This window comes from Fonsecaea erecta (genome assembly GCF_001651985.1).
Source record: "Fonsecaea erecta strain CBS 125763 chromosome Unknown Scaff5, whole genome shotgun sequence".
Taxonomy (NCBI): Eukaryota; Fungi; Ascomycota; class Eurotiomycetes; order Chaetothyriales; family Herpotrichiellaceae; genus Fonsecaea; species Fonsecaea erecta.
The window spans coordinates 2,097,842-2,112,460 of NW_017387248.1; the positions used below are offsets into that span (position 1 = coordinate 2,097,842).

Consider the following 14,619-nt stretch of genomic DNA (forward strand, 5'->3'; position numbering starts at 1 on the left):
GACGCACGATCAGAAGCGACACGGGTTGGTCTTTTCTCTCGACCGTCTAGAAACTCGGCGGTTTCAAAGGGGTTTGCCAATTCGACACTACTTGACAACTCCGCGTCAGCTCAGAGCTTTCCGCCGTTCAGCCACGAGCTAGCTATATCTTGCCGGCCATTTTGCGATTCATCCTCCCAGCTAATGCCTCGAGGCCTCTCAATGTCTCAATCAGCGCCTTAGAATACCGACCGCCTGCCTCACAGGACACAGGTACCAGCGCACTGATAGCCCTGCCGAGGTTGAAAGGGGCCGACACGTACGACCAGGAGTGGATCGATCAATGAATAGATACGGGCCCGTGCTTCACCTCATCTTGTCACCGCCATGTCATTCCTTCGAAGAGCCTTTGCGGCGAGTCCGCGATCAATGGACAAGCAGCCACCAAGCCGGCCTCGCTTCTCCACAGAATTTCCAACAGTCATTCCGAGCGTGCACTTGGCTCGTTGGCTAACAAGATGCACCCGATGTCGGCCAATCGTCTGAAAAATGTGATGTCGTGAGGCGCAATATTCGTACAACGTACAGGACGGACGTGCTCGGGCTTCTCCGAACGAATAGCCCGCAAATTCTATTCTCAACTTCTGTTGAGTGAAGTCGGAAGTCGGAGGTCTCGAGCCCCCAGTCTTTTTCGATGGACCCGGCCGTCGCCTCAGATGTCGATATGATACAATGTCTTTAAACAGCAAATTCCGCAACTCCCAGCAATCGATCAAAGTGTGATCCGCATATGGTCGTTCGCGCCAAACGCCTTTCCACAATTCGGGCACTTCCTCGCTCTTAATGTCAGCCTCTCTGCCACACAATCATTGCAGAACGTATGGCCGCAGGTCTTGATCACGGTGTTTTTCAGATTCCGCTTGCAGATATTGCAGTATGCAAACTGTCTCAATATCTCGTACTGTTCGGATTGTCCTGATTTGGACTTCCATGTCTCGAGATTTCTGCGTGTGTCTTTGAGCGAGGATCTCAGATCTTCGACTTCCACTTCGGCCGCACGGCAAGCGCTGGTTGCGGCGGCGAGTTTGGCGTCTTTGGCGGTGGCCTGGGTTTTGAGCTCTGTTACTTGGGCGTTTAACCTGGAAATTTCGAGTCCTTGCGTGATGTTTTGTTGTTGGACATTTCGATGTTCGTTGGTCTTGTGCGCGAGCGCGTCCTTCAGTTCGGACAATTGCTTATCCGCTGTCGCCAACAAAGCGCGTGTGGCCCCTTCGGCTTCTTTCAACGCCGCGATTGCCTCTGCAGATTTGGCGTTCTGCAGCCGCAGCGTTCTGATTTCGCCGGCCTGGGTTTCCTTGCTTTTCATCGCAGCAAAGAATTTTTGATCGGCTTTGGTCTTGTCCATTGACAACTTCAGCACTTTTTCTTCCATGGCAGCAAATTCGGAAACTTTTTGACTCGCGATCTTCGACGTCTTTTGGAACGCTGTAGACATGGACGTCAATTCACCATTGAGGAGATTATACTTCCTGACAAGTTCATGGTATCTGGCCCGCAGATCTTCCACGTCCAAGGCATCCAACTCTGTGTTGTCCACCGCCATGTCAGCCGTTTGTGTCGCTAATCGCTCATTCTCGGATTCAAGTGCCCGAACACGGTCCTCCAGTGCCGATGACAGTTCCGTTATCTTTTTCACAGCCTCTTGGTTCTGATCCAGACAAGCTTGTTTGACAGCCTGATCTGCTAGTAATTCATCTCTGCTGTGCCGGATCCTTGCCAGATTGGCCTCTGATGCCGCCAAAAGAGATTCCTTCTCTGCTATTGCCACTCGTTGCTCATTTTCCAACTGAAGTTGGTATGTTGTCCTCTCGGATCGTAACTTCGAGGCTTCGTCCTTGAGATCCGTATTGGTAGCTTCCAGATTGTTGAATTTTTTGAAGGTATCCTCGAGTTGCGATTTCAATTGCTTGAATAACTCGGTTTTGGCATAATCGTCATCCGTCAAAGTTGCCGACTTGGTTTGCAATTCCGTCAACTGTGCAGTCAGCTTGGCATTCTCTTCCTCCAACCGGTCCAACTGCTCTTTTTGCTTTTCCGACACGGCCACAGTCTTGTTCAATTCCTTTTCCAGTTCGGCTAGCTCTTCAGAATGATCCGTAGCCCCGTTGAGCGTGCTTTCTTCTCTCTTGACCGGACCACCCTCCTCCACCACGGGCTTTGTCGCGCCTAGTAAAGCCTGTTTCTCGAGTTTGGCGACCGTAATACTTTTTGCTCTGTCGATTTTACGTTCGGCTGTCATGTATCTGAGAGAGGCGTTCTCTAGTTGGTGATCCAGATCGTCCTTCTCCGACTGGAGCCGTTGTAATTCGACCACGTGATTCTTTTCCGCGGCCAACAACCTCGTGACCTGTGATTGCAATTCTGCTACGTCGGGCGATGACGGCTTTGTCGGACCGAACAATCTTGATATCACATCTCGTATCTGCCTTGAGCGGTTGCGAAGATGTGCTTCAAATTGTTCTTGATCTGAAAAAAGCAGCGAAGAAGGTAAGGCCCCAGGGTCCATATCTACATCGCCATCCGCTTTGGCAATGACTTTGACCTCATCGACAACTTGTTGAAACCATGCATCAATAGTCCGGAGATGATCGTCATGATATCGGGCCTTCTTCCGCATCTCTTTCAATTGAGCTTCAAGGGTATTTTTCTCTCGCTTATATTCTTGCATCTGCCGCCATATCGCATCTTTCTGGAATCTCTGTTCACAGAAAACCGCATTAGATTAGGATTCAGGAAGGGAGGAGTAGGATTAGGACTCGGCTGACCTCAAGATCATCCTTCCACGGCATGTCATCATCCTTGTGAGACTTCGATGCGCCGTTTGCAGACGTGGCTTGCTTCTTCAGCGGCGGAGCGGATTCTACTGAATCGTAAGGAGAAGGTCTTTTACGCTCTTCCATCCTGACTAGACTCTGTTGAGAGAGGGAAAGGGGGAGAGATTCGACGGCCGTCATCAGTCCTGCTGCTCGAAGCGGCTCTGCTTTTCCGCAGAGAGTATCCTTGGAGGAGGCCGGCGTTGGCAGCAAAAACAAATGACGCCGCGAAAGAAGGACGTCGATGAAGGAGTTAAGGTGTTGGCAGGCAGCATGCGCAGAGGCGAGGATAAAAAGAAGATTCAAGATGTCGAGTCGCTGCAGACGCTACCAACGAATGAGGTTAGCGGTTCTTGTATCTTGGCATGTTTGCCCATCAAACCTGCGCGGTGGGAAGTGGCGTTGAAAGACAGATGCGCCAGAGCAGACAAAGAAAACGACATGCGAACGTTGGCCAACCCGTGCGTTCCCGGTAGGGAAAGGAGAGCATTGTGTTCACTATGTCGACGTTCAGCTCAGTCGTGCGAAAGCCAGGGCAGAAGATAATCCCAAAGGGCCCAAGGAAGAATGTCCAAAGAAATGCTCCCCGACATGCTGCTCCGCCATCACTAACACCGGAGAGTCACACCGTGAGTCCTGCTGTTGAGCTTATTGACCAGCCAGTTGAAGATCAAGAGCGGGAGCCGCAGCCAGAGACAACAGAGATAACTCAGGGTCTCGGGGAGATACCTTCCGTTGCCAGTTCGACAGAGACGGCAGGAGTACCCTTCGAGACACCGCCTCAAAGCGAAGAAGCAACAATTGAGGGAGTCCCTTCAGCCTCCATTGAGATTATAGCTCCGAGTCACCCGAGTCATGAGATTGAAATCATCCATTCCACCAGCGTAAGCCAGACTCATCCCGATGCGGGTGTCATTCCGTCGATTTCGATTTCGACCCCCTCATCTATTGCCCCGAAACGAAAAGCTCCCCATGAGACAGCCTCCCCGCCATCAGAAGATTCTGCTCAAGAAACGGAGAGGACAGACGCTTCCAGGAAGCGGCAGAAGACTACTCACACAGTCGAGGATCTCAGAGAGTCAGAGTTAGAGTCACATACTCTTCCCCCACTCGATGCGACACCGCCACCAATATTGAGGACCAGTCCGCGAGCCAGACGGAGCGAATCGCGTACCTCGGACGCGTTACTACACGATGCGACAACTCAGGCGGCTGCAGTATCAGAACTTGCAAACTCTATTGAGCACAGAGCAAGATCGCTCCAACCGCAATCGGCGCGTCGATCAGTGTCGCAGGCAGTAGAAACAGAAGAGAGTGTGGCTGAAGATGGTGTGCAGCCAAGAGGAAAACGGTCAAAGAGAAAGTCACGGTCGAAAAAGACACAAGAGCTAGCCCAACAAGTCGTGGACGATGCTGTTCATGGAAACAAAGACGAAACGACCCGTCGCCGTTCTCGCCTTGCTACTCCGGAGAATGCCGAAGAGTTAGAAATAGACCCGCAAGAGGTCTCGATGGCAGATCTCGTCAAGGATAACAAGATCGGCAAGAAATCAGATACAGAGAAGCGCATGCAAGAGAACTGGCCGGAGATCAAAAAGCGACGCAAAGAGGAGATTGAGAAGCGACGGGAAGCTGCCCGGGGGGGAAATAATGGGACGAATAACCAGGAAGAGCACAACGGAGCAGAGGAGGCGGCTGTCCCCAAGCAGATCATTGTCAACGGACAGATCGTAGTGGCAGCTGAGTCCCGAGAGATCGCATTTGGTGCAGGCGTCGAAGAGGCGGTAATTCACGACGCAAACGTTGCGCTTGAGGATGACCGGATCTACAAGTATGTTACTTCAGGCACATTGGGGAAGAATGCAGGTCGAGTGCGCGGGAACCGCTGGGACGAAGATCAGACCAACCTCTTTTACAAAGGCCTACGGATGTTCGGCACCGACTTCAGCATGGTTGCGAATCTTTTTCCAGAAGATGTTGACCGGCGCGTGATCAAAAAGAAATACTTGCTTGAGCTGCGGGCGGATCCACAGAGAGTCGAGTCGTGTGTTGCCGCAAAAGAAACTGTGAGCATAGAGGACTATGCGGCAATGACAAATCAGGAGTTTGAGGACCCGGAAAAGGTAATGAAGGAGTTGGAGGAACAAGAGCGCAGATTGAGAGAGGAGGATGAGAAGAGAAGAGCAGACCAGGGGTTTGTTGATCATGTCGCGGCTGCGGATGTGCCGTTGCCATCTACGGAGAGGGACGACGCAGACATTGACGAGAGCGAGATGGCAGGCCACCGAGAGCAGGCCTCTGCAGATACACACTTGGCTACGCCAGAAGCTGCAAGACGGGGAACCCAAGCACCAAGCATGGACCCAATAGACCGGTTCTCAGCTTTGGCGGACCGGGTCGTCCAGGCCGCCGTGAATCCGAAGAAGAAACCGCGACGTCAAACGAAAGAGTCAGCTGGAGCAGGGCGCGGTGGAAGACAAGTTAAAAAGGGCCGGAGAGCGTTCGAGGGCGTGGAGGAGAGGATTGGACCTATCGACGAGGTTGAACAGTGATTGTTGCTGGCATGCCATCTCTGTCTTTGTGGTTGTTAACCTTGGTTGCGAGTTGCATCACCTTATTGATACCCCTTTTTCTAAGATTTTCGGGTTGTGCAAGGCCAGCCAGAGCATCAGATGCCATTTGTCCTGGCAGACACAATGTCATTTTGTTTCCCACATTGACGCTTTTTGGCCACTTTTTGCAGGATGTCGCTGTCCCATCCGTGACTCCTCTGTTGCTTCGTTGAGACAACTCCCCTTGCGTGGGTCTGGCTCACCCACCATCGCCGTACCTTTCATCCACGCTGCACAAGAAGGCTTCCCCCCATCTGGCGTATCCAAAGACAAGTCCTCCATATTCCAACTAGTCCTCATCGCTGACGAGTTCTGTCTTTTCCAACACCTGCTCTCTCTGACTCCGACCCGGCTTGCTCGTTCGACGATGCTTTGGTGAATGCTCAGTACCAACCCCATCTCCATATGCAGTAATCTATGCACTGCGGTGGCGTGATATTCGTGGTACGTCTCACAAGTTCGCAATTGCATCTCGAGGGCTCCTTGTTGCTGGTATCATGGGTGGGTGTCGGCTGGGCAACGGTGACGAGGGTGTTTGGCTGCTGATTTCCTCTGACCGCGAGGGCCGGCACCGAGAAGAAGAGGAGCAGAACCGCGACGAAAGCAGTTGTCGCAGCCTTGTTCCGCGTCATGTTCACCTGACGTCGCTCATTTAGATTGTGCCGTCGTCTTGGAGATTGTGATGGACTGTTTGATATCGCGATGGACGGGTGTGTGATCCTGTGATAAAGGTAATGTCGTCCTGGGAGAAAGAGAGAACTGGTCCAGGCAGCTTGTAAGTCGCAAAGGGGGCACCCACTTCACTGGCAAGCATGAGGGACGGGTCGCTGCCGGACCGCACACAGACCTGAGAGCTCATGAAGTCGATAGGGAACTCGCATGCGAAATTCTCTTTCGGGGATTCATTGACCATCATTCACGAATTGAAAATCCTGCTATAAAGCAACTCGTGTCTTCCGACCCACAGGTCCATGCTTGGGGCTACCTGTCCTGCATCCTCCGGTCTCATCAACCAGACTTTTTCTAGACAGCCACGTAACAGCTCTTGCAATTCTTTGGACGCGAGTGCGTTCTGTGCCATATAAGGCCCCATCACGGAGGCGCGAACGGCTGCGCTAATGACGGCTTTGGAGTGGTTGAAGAGGAAAAGATAGCCCGACTCTTCTAGATTGAGGCCGAGGGAAAGGCAGATAACGCCCCAAAGGGGGGCAAGATGGCCGTTCACCGCGGGTATTTGGTGAGCATTGCTGTTGGAAGGACCAGCAGGAGACAGAGCTGAAAGCTTCAAGTCTCGAGCAAAGACTCGAAGCGTGGTGGCAGCTTCGATTCCTTCCCCGCCCTCCTCATGCTGCAGTTTCACAGCGGGAGCGAAAGCTTTCTCCCAAACACTTAACAGTGCACGGCCCTGAGCGATGCTTGCTCTCCTCGCGACGTTGCAGGGCGTGCTCGCATCGAGATCGTTATCGAGGTCCATGAGGGCCAAAGGATCACGAAAGCCAGCAAGGACGTATGGGATGTTTGTGTATGCCATCGACTGTATGGAAAGCTTGAGGAACTTGTGGAAAAGGGACAGATTTGTCTGCCCGGGCATTGGAGGAACTTGTTTGTGGTGGGCTAGGAAGGATTCCAAACCGCTTGAGTAGGCGAACGATCCGAGGGGAAGAGCTGAATCGGAGAGGAGCATGAGGTTGTGCATTGAATGGCCTATTGGCAGGGTGATGGGTAGAGACAACAGCTGGCTTCCTCCATTGTGACGAAGATCTGAAGTTGATGTCGAGCCTGACCTCTCTATGTCTCGAAGGAGGGCTTTGGTGGTTTGCAGCTGAACCTCGAGCTCGAGGACTCGGGCGCGGAGGACGTCCGCATCGTCCGATTTCATAGCATTATTCAACAGAATTATCTACCCCTGTTCCTCCGACGAGAGGAGTTACGCACAAGAGAGGTGTACATATGGGAACAAGTAATTACATACTGTGGTATATAGGATTGTCTTCAAGTGGTGGGGAAGCTCTGCGGCCCACATGCGCCATGGAGAGAGTTCCCACCAATTTCTCCAACCAGCTGCGCTTCATATAAACACCTCTGATGTGTTCAGAAGCCGTACGAAAGGGTCTTTGACCTTTCCTCTGTCTACCATCATGTCCGGCAGGCATATACTTGATGCTCTTGCCTTGCTCAGTGTATCACGAAATGTCGCAGCGAAACATGTCGATATTCGACTTGCTCAAGCTCGAGTCTATGGTCAATCCTCCTCCGTCATCAAGGCCATAAGGACCAAAGGCCTCCCGATCTTAGCTACCTCTGTCTCCCGGTTCGCTTCCTCTTCCCAACCTCTTTCAAAATCATCGAAAGAAGGTATCGAGCAAGACCATTTCTACACAAGATCTGTCGAGGGGTCTCAATCTCAGGCCTCATCTCGTGAAGGCCTGAACGTTGAGCAAGCCCAAGCGAGGCGGGCGCCACTACCAGATGGGACGATACCGTCAAATGAGAGCCCCATCGGAGCAGAGGAGGGAGATGGTATAACTTTCAATCAGGTCCCCACGGGAGAAACGCCGCAGCATCCACTCAAGTCTCGAGCTGCCGAAGACCTCAGTTTCCGTTCATCTACGAAGCCCAATATACCCGGCACCAGGTCATTCGAGGCCCTGTCTCCAGTTGAGGCAGTAAAGGCTCAAAGACAGTCCGAAGATCCGATCCCTGCAAAAACCGCGGAGCCTCCGTCACCAGAAGAGAGTGCTCGGGAATTTGGAGTGGAACAAGAGCAGGATGTCTTCTACCAGCCACCAGGGAGCGTCAAGCCCGTTCTTTCTGCGTTGCCGCGTGTCCGTGTCCCCAAGACTGAAAACGACGTACAAGAGGGCGATTCGCACATCGAACCTGGTCTCAACGCCGATGTCTACTACTCCGGATCTAAGCGTGGGGCGGATGGCGAGGACGAGCCCTCGGAGGAACAGCTCGCCCGCCTATTTCGCAACCCGAAGAATGCAAGGACTTACGGGCAAAAGGCAAGGTACGCCCCTGGCGGCGTCACATCAAGACGCTTCCATGGCATGAGTGCCATGCAACAAAAAGTCTCCGGTACGGATGCGGAAAGTCTCAAGCAACTTGGGGTTGACCTTGCAAAAGACGTCCAGAAGATCAATGTAATCGACCCCCTCCTGTCGCTGATTGATCGTGACTGATCAACTGACAGATAGCCTAGACGCAACAACCGCAGACGGCACGGCCGTATCAAATGCGGGAATCAAAGGTGCCATCATCTAGGGTGGGCCGGATCTTCGAATTTGGAGGACTTGCAGCGTCAATGGCTTTTGGAGCTGTCAGCGAGAGTATCAGTCGCTCGGGGGGTCCCAATGGCTCGTTGATGTTGAGTGCTGCCAACATGGAACGTCTTGTCGCCAAATTGTCCAAAATGCGAGGTGCCGCCCTCAAGTTAGGTCAAATGATGAGCTTTCAAGATTCCAAATTGCTTCCAAAGCCCATTCATGATGTCCTGCAACGCGTTCAAGACAGTGCGGATTACATGCCTGCCTCTCAAAGAGATGCCGTCATTGCCGCTGATTTGGGTCCTAATTGGCGTGAACAGTTTTTCCAGCAGTTCGACGAGAAACCCATGGCCGCCGCCTCTATCGGTCAAGTTCACGGGGCAATATCAAAGGACGGCAGGAGGGTTGCGGTCAAGGTGCAATATCCTGGTGTGGCCGAGTCGATTTCTTCTGACCTCAACAATCTGTCTTTGCTCCTTACTGCCTCTCGTCTGCTGCCCAAAGGGCTGTACCTGGAGAAGACCATTGCCAATGCCCGTACCGAGTTGGCGTGGGAGTGCAATTACGTTCGCGAGGCCGAATGCGCAAAGAGGTTTCGGAGGCTCTTAGCAGACGAACAGGACACCTTTACAGTCCCCGAGATCATCGACGAAGCATCAGGCAGTCGAGTCCTGACCATGGAGAGAATGGAGGGCATTCCAGTCACAAAAGTACAAAATTTTACGCAGGAGCAGAAGGACTGGATCGGGTCACAGATCCTACGACTCTGTCTGCGAGAGATCACCGAGTTCAGATACATGCAGACGGATCCCAATTGGACCAACTTCCTCTACAATTCAAGAACGAACAAGTTGGAGTTACTTGACTTTGGTGCATCCAGAGAATTTCCCGAGAAGTTCATTCACCTCTACATCAAGACTCTCATCGCCGCGTCGAGAAAAGACAGGGACGCCTGCAGGGATTTCTCCATCGAGCTAGGCTATCTCACTGGTTATGAATCCAAGGCGATGTTGAACGCCCATATCGACTCAGTTATGACACTGGCGGAACCCTTTATGGATTTCAGTCCAGACGTGTATGACTTCAAGGACCAAACCATCACCGACCGAGTTCGAGCCCTCATTCCCGTCATGCTGAGAGAAAGACTGGCACCGCCGCCAGAAGAGACCTACAGCCTTCATCGGAAGCTGAGTGGCGCGTTCCTTTTATGTGCCAGACTTGGCAGCCGAGTCCGATGCAAGGAACTTTTCGAGCAGGCGCTCAACAAAGCCGGGATACAATAAAAATCATCGAGGGTCAGAACACCGAGTCATTATCGTCCTCATCACTGTGTTCCAGGATCGTCTCCTGCAAAAGGCCCGGCCGGCTTGGTGCCGTGTTGCTGGGGCTTAACGGGCCAAGCGTAGCAGCAGGCGCCGCGCCCGATAGAGACAGTCTTCTGGCTTCCCGAACCGCCTCTTGTAAGAGTGGCTGCGAAGCGATCAACCTGGCCTCGGCAGCTAGTCTCTGTTGCTCCTCCAGTTGTTTCTTTTTCTTTGCTTCCCTGGCTTTCCTGTACGATACAGCATTATGCCCTTTGGCTGGAATCGGCTGCGGAGCGCTGCGATCAAGGCGGAATACAAGGACGAAGATGCGCATGGTGAAATGCAAGGCAAGCGCAAATAGAAGACCCAGGAGAACGGCACTACCGAGGAAGTACCAGAGCGGCTGTGACCAAGTTAGTAGTTTGTTCGGGGGATGAAAGCGACCTGGTCGCACAGACAGACCTCGAAAGCGGCGAAGATGCGCCATGGAAGCAGCGAAACGTTGGCGACGACAACCCCCATGTATATAAAAGGCGCCGACAGAGACGCTAGAATGTACCATATTGCTCTTAACAGAAGGAAGACCGGATACAGTGCGTAGGAGAGGATCGAGAGAGTGTACGAGAGGGCCATTCCGGTGGCTGAGAGCCATGCCGGCCAACTCGAGTCGCTGGTAGCGTTCATTCTTGGGCCGATCGATGAATCATGGCGAAGACTCGGCAGCTGGCAAATCCACGTCGAGCGATTGTAAGAGCCGTGACTGGAACTAGGTGCTGTGCAACAGTTAAGGTAGTCCGCAGCAGCTGATGGATATTTTTTTTGTTTATTGCTATGTTAGAGTTGAGCCTCAAATAATCAGTGGAAGACACTCCCGCAACGCGTGCTAGCTACAACAAACTGATGACGCCTTGCTCCCCCGCAAACGTTCCTGAAATTAGTTGGGGCTTTAACTAAAAGACGTCCCTTCTAGCGGGCACCCACTCACTCCTCCGGGCCGAAAAGAGCCTGAACTAGCGCCACCACGCAGCTACACTAACTAGCCTTCACTTCACCTGGCCACCCCCGGCTTGATTCGAGCCCCTCTTTGTCTTCGAACTTCTCTCAACCTGGATCCCAACGTCACCAGAGCTCGGAGGCATTTTCCACGCATCCACCAGTTTGCTGACACTCCTGCCCCCGACCAGCTCTGGTCTATCACTTGGGTTGGGAATTTTGACACACAACACCGAATGCTCATACACCTAGAGCCAACCAAATTCCGCTCCGACTTCCTATCTCCCTGACTTCGCCCTCCTTGACAGGCCACCTTCACCCCATTTCTGCAAGGTGTCGCACGACACTTGAATTTCCTGCAATCAAGACCAACTCCATCCTTCACCATGGGCCAGCAACAATCGGCTGAGGATAAGAAGAGCTCGGGTTCCAGATCTGGCACGCCGCAAGCTGAAAGAGAACGCAAGATCAACCGCAGGATTTCCATTCAGGCTCTCTCACAAGGCCGAGGCACCCCTGTCGACGCTTCTGCTACCAAAGATACCGCTGTTGCCCAAACCACCTCCCAACATCTCGAGAAGCCAGCGTTACAGCAGTATCTTCAGGCCTCGTCCTCTGACCCTCATGCCAGAACTGCCAAGGTCGAGAGGTCCACCTCGAGGACATCTCGCGAGAAGAGGAATGATGACTACAGACAGAGATATCAGACTCCCAGTCAGCCACCTCTTGCTGTCCCACCGGCTTCGGGTCCCATGGATGTACCCATGTCTCGAAGCAAACAAGAGCCCATCGAGGAACGCTTTGATGGGAAGCAGGAGGATTTCCCAGAGGGTCATGCGTATGAGGATCGACGTTATGCACCCGTGGCTCAACTTCGACCTCCTCGTCTCCCTCTTCCTATCGCTGACGTCCCGATACCCGAATCCCCAACTCTAATGCCTATTGACAAGGGCAATGCCGACGTCCCGATATTCGAGACTGATGATCCTCTGTCGACTGGGGAACCTCCGATGAGAAGGAGGAGTTCTATGTTGAGCACGACCACGCAGTCCGAGGATGAGCTTGGCGAGGAGTTGCAGCCGTATGCAGTTCACCCTCCGACGCAAACTGTTCCGACTGTTATCGAATGGAACCATGGTGGACACAAGGTTTACGTGACGGGTACTTTTGCCAATTGGGAAAAGAAATACAGACTCCATCCGAGGTAGGTCGCGCGGTCGCATCAGTTTCGTTTCGTTGTCTTGTATTCTGATCTTGACTGATATCGGGTTTCCCAACTCGGGCATCCATCCCCCGTTATCGAGAAAAGACTACTCCCCCACGTTGATTCCATGGTCCCCAGTTTTATATTTTCCATGCTGACACTCAGACTTTAGAAAGAACGCGCCTGGTATGTTCACCACCATCAATCTCCCCTCGGGAACCCATCACCTTAAATTCGTGGTGGATGGGGAGATGGTTACCAGTCCCGAGCTGCCCACCGCTGTCGATTTCAACAATTTCTTAGTCAACTACATCGAGATTGCTACGGAAGATATCACCAAGCCCAGAAGGGAAAGCACCCAACCAGGGGCCAAGGCCAATACACTAGTACCAGAGGAACAACGTGAACAAGCCGAGTCTGGAGAGCAAACACCTGAAGATTCTGACATGGAAGAACCTCACCTTGAGGAAATCCCGATGGGTGATTGGCGTCAAGTCGTTCCACCATACCTGATCGATGTCGACCTGAGTGAAGATGACCCCAAGTACAAGGCCGCGGGCCAGATCATCCAAGAACTCGGCAACCCACCGTCGTTGCCACTCTTCTTGACCAAATCGATTCTCAACGGTAATTTGCCAGTCAAGGACGATAACAGCGTCCTGACTCTGCCAAACCATACCGTCCTGAACCATCTCATGACTAGCAGCGTGAAGAATGGTGTCCTAGCGACCAGTGTGACGACCCGCTACAAGAAGAAGGTACGGATTGAGAGGCCCCAGTACGTGCATGAATGCTAACCATCTGTAGTATGTGACGACGATCTCCTTTAAGCCTGTTCCACGGGCACAAACCGTTGAATAAGGAACCGGCTTGAGTGCTCGTTATGACTTGACGGATATGCGTTGGCGTTCATAAAATTCCTGGGGTTGATGAAATTATGACCACTAATTGGGAGGGTATTACAGGGTGGCCTTTCCAAGAGTTTGTGGAATAGAGAGCAGATGTCTCGCAGCCTTTCTCCACTCAGAAGACATGTCAGATTCATCATCATATAGAATCGCGTTTGGGTTCTTTCAAGTTGGCGATCAGCTTCAATCATTCCTCCATGCGACAAACACATCGTCAGTTCGAAATCGTTGCGTGCAGGTGCTATCCTCCAGCACGGTGGTAAAACCAGTTTGATATGCGAGTAGTCCCGCATGCGCAATCATAATCCCATTGTCAATGCAAAATCGTTCGTCCGTCGCATATACGTCTCCTCCTCTACTCCTCGCCATGATCCCCATCATGTCTTGAAGATGTTCATTGCATCCCACCCCTCCAACGATGAGAACCTGGTGTGAGCCGACGTGTGCCATGGCACGCTCCGTGATCTCAACGAGCATGGCGAAGACAGTCTCTTGGAGCGAGAAGCAGAGATCTTCTGCCGTGACTATGTTTCCGGTGCTTGGATCCTTCAGGCTGCCGCTCTTCATCTGGGCGGCGAGTTCGTCGACACGTGCTAAAATTCCGGAGAAGGAGCAATCCATGCCCTTGACTGCGTAAGGCAAATCGACCAACACTTTGCCCGATTTAGCGAGTTGCTCGATGTTGTACCCCGGTGCTGGGTCATTGGGGATATTCAAGGTGCGCGCAAACCGGTCCAAACAGTTCCCCACCGCAATATCCAATGTTTCGCCAAATATGCGGTACCGGTTCGACGTGTAGGCTATGACCTGAGTGTTGCCGCCGGACACGTAAAGGACGACCGGATTCGTGGCGCCCGTGATCGACCGACCCATTTCGATGTGCCCGATACAGTGGTTCACTCCTACCAGCGGCTTGTTCCAGAGCAGCGATAACGTGCGCGCGGCCAGCGCAACGGACTGCAACGGAGCACCCATGCCTGGCCCTTTGGTGTAGCATATGCAGTCAATGTCAGCCGGGGTGAGGTTCGTCTCGCGCAGTGCGCTGGAGACCAAGGACACGACGTGGCTGCGATGGTGTAAGGCCGTGTCCTTGGGCAGGAACCCTGCGCCGGGCGGAGCATGATAAGTATGCCGAATGTTCGACAGGATTTGGACTGGGTTGCGTTTATCCTTGGAGTGCAGGATGATGCCCACGCCCAGTTTGTTGGCGGAGCCTTCCAGGCCGAGAGCGATCATGGTTATGGGAAATGTGGACTCGATGGTATTGGATTTGGGTTTAACAGGTTCAGATGTGTGTCCTTGTCACCTTTACAAGCCAGTATTTGGTTTCGGTTTTCTTCCCAGTGCTGTGGCGCCAACTCTGTGAAATTGACCGGGGGCCAACGCTTTGACTGGGACTACGGCAACACTTTCTTTGCCTTCGTCGGGATTTGACAGTTTATAGTTGGCTGTTGATTAACACATGATCCTGTCAGGC

General features: G+C 52.6%; 6 protein-coding genes across 6 annotated transcripts; 3 read left to right on the forward strand and 3 right to left on the reverse strand.

The window, feature by feature from the left end:
• Positions 1-751: 751 nt before the first annotated feature.
• Positions 752-2,939, reverse strand: AYL99_06821 (hypothetical protein; the record flags this gene model as incomplete). The annotated part of the gene is made up of 2 exons (XM_018838330.1): positions 752-2,737; positions 2,805-2,939. The coding sequence occupies 2 exons, from the start codon at positions 2,937-2,939 to the stop codon at positions 752-754; spliced, it is 2,121 nt and encodes a 706-aa protein (XP_018692890.1).
• Positions 2,940-3,352: 413 nt separating this feature from the next.
• AYL99_06822 (hypothetical protein) lies at positions 3,353-5,404 on the forward strand (the record flags this gene model as incomplete). The annotated part of the gene is made up of 1 exon (XM_018838331.1): positions 3,353-5,404. The coding sequence occupies one exon, from the start codon at positions 3,353-3,355 to the stop codon at positions 5,402-5,404; it is 2,052 nt and encodes a 683-aa protein (XP_018692891.1).
• Positions 5,405-6,380: 976 nt separating this feature from the next.
• Positions 6,381-7,343, reverse strand: AYL99_06823 (hypothetical protein; the record flags this gene model as incomplete). The annotated part of the gene is made up of 1 exon (XM_018838332.1): positions 6,381-7,343. The coding sequence occupies one exon, from the start codon at positions 7,341-7,343 to the stop codon at positions 6,381-6,383; it is 963 nt and encodes a 320-aa protein (XP_018692892.1).
• A 259-nt stretch (positions 7,344-7,602) lies between these two features.
• Positions 7,603-10,016, forward strand: AYL99_06824 (hypothetical protein; the record flags this gene model as incomplete). The annotated part of the gene is made up of 2 exons (XM_018838333.1): positions 7,603-8,610; positions 8,670-10,016. 2 exons carry the CDS (start codon positions 7,603-7,605, stop codon positions 10,014-10,016), a joined length of 2,355 nt encoding a protein of 784 aa, XP_018692893.1.
• A 1,400-nt stretch (positions 10,017-11,416) lies between these two features.
• Positions 11,417-13,095, forward strand: AYL99_06825 (hypothetical protein; the record flags this gene model as incomplete). Its single annotated transcript, XM_018838334.1, has 3 exons — positions 11,417-12,234; positions 12,407-12,992; positions 13,042-13,095. The coding sequence occupies 3 exons, from the start codon at positions 11,417-11,419 to the stop codon at positions 13,093-13,095; spliced, it is 1,458 nt and encodes a 485-aa protein (XP_018692894.1).
• A 230-nt stretch (positions 13,096-13,325) lies between these two features.
• Positions 13,326-14,378, reverse strand: AYL99_06826 (tRNA N6-adenosine threonylcarbamoyltransferase; the record flags this gene model as incomplete). Its single annotated transcript, XM_018838335.1, has 1 exon — positions 13,326-14,378. One exon carries the CDS (start codon positions 14,376-14,378, stop codon positions 13,326-13,328), a length of 1,053 nt encoding a protein of 350 aa, XP_018692895.1.
• Positions 14,379-14,619: the final 241 nt, after the last annotated feature.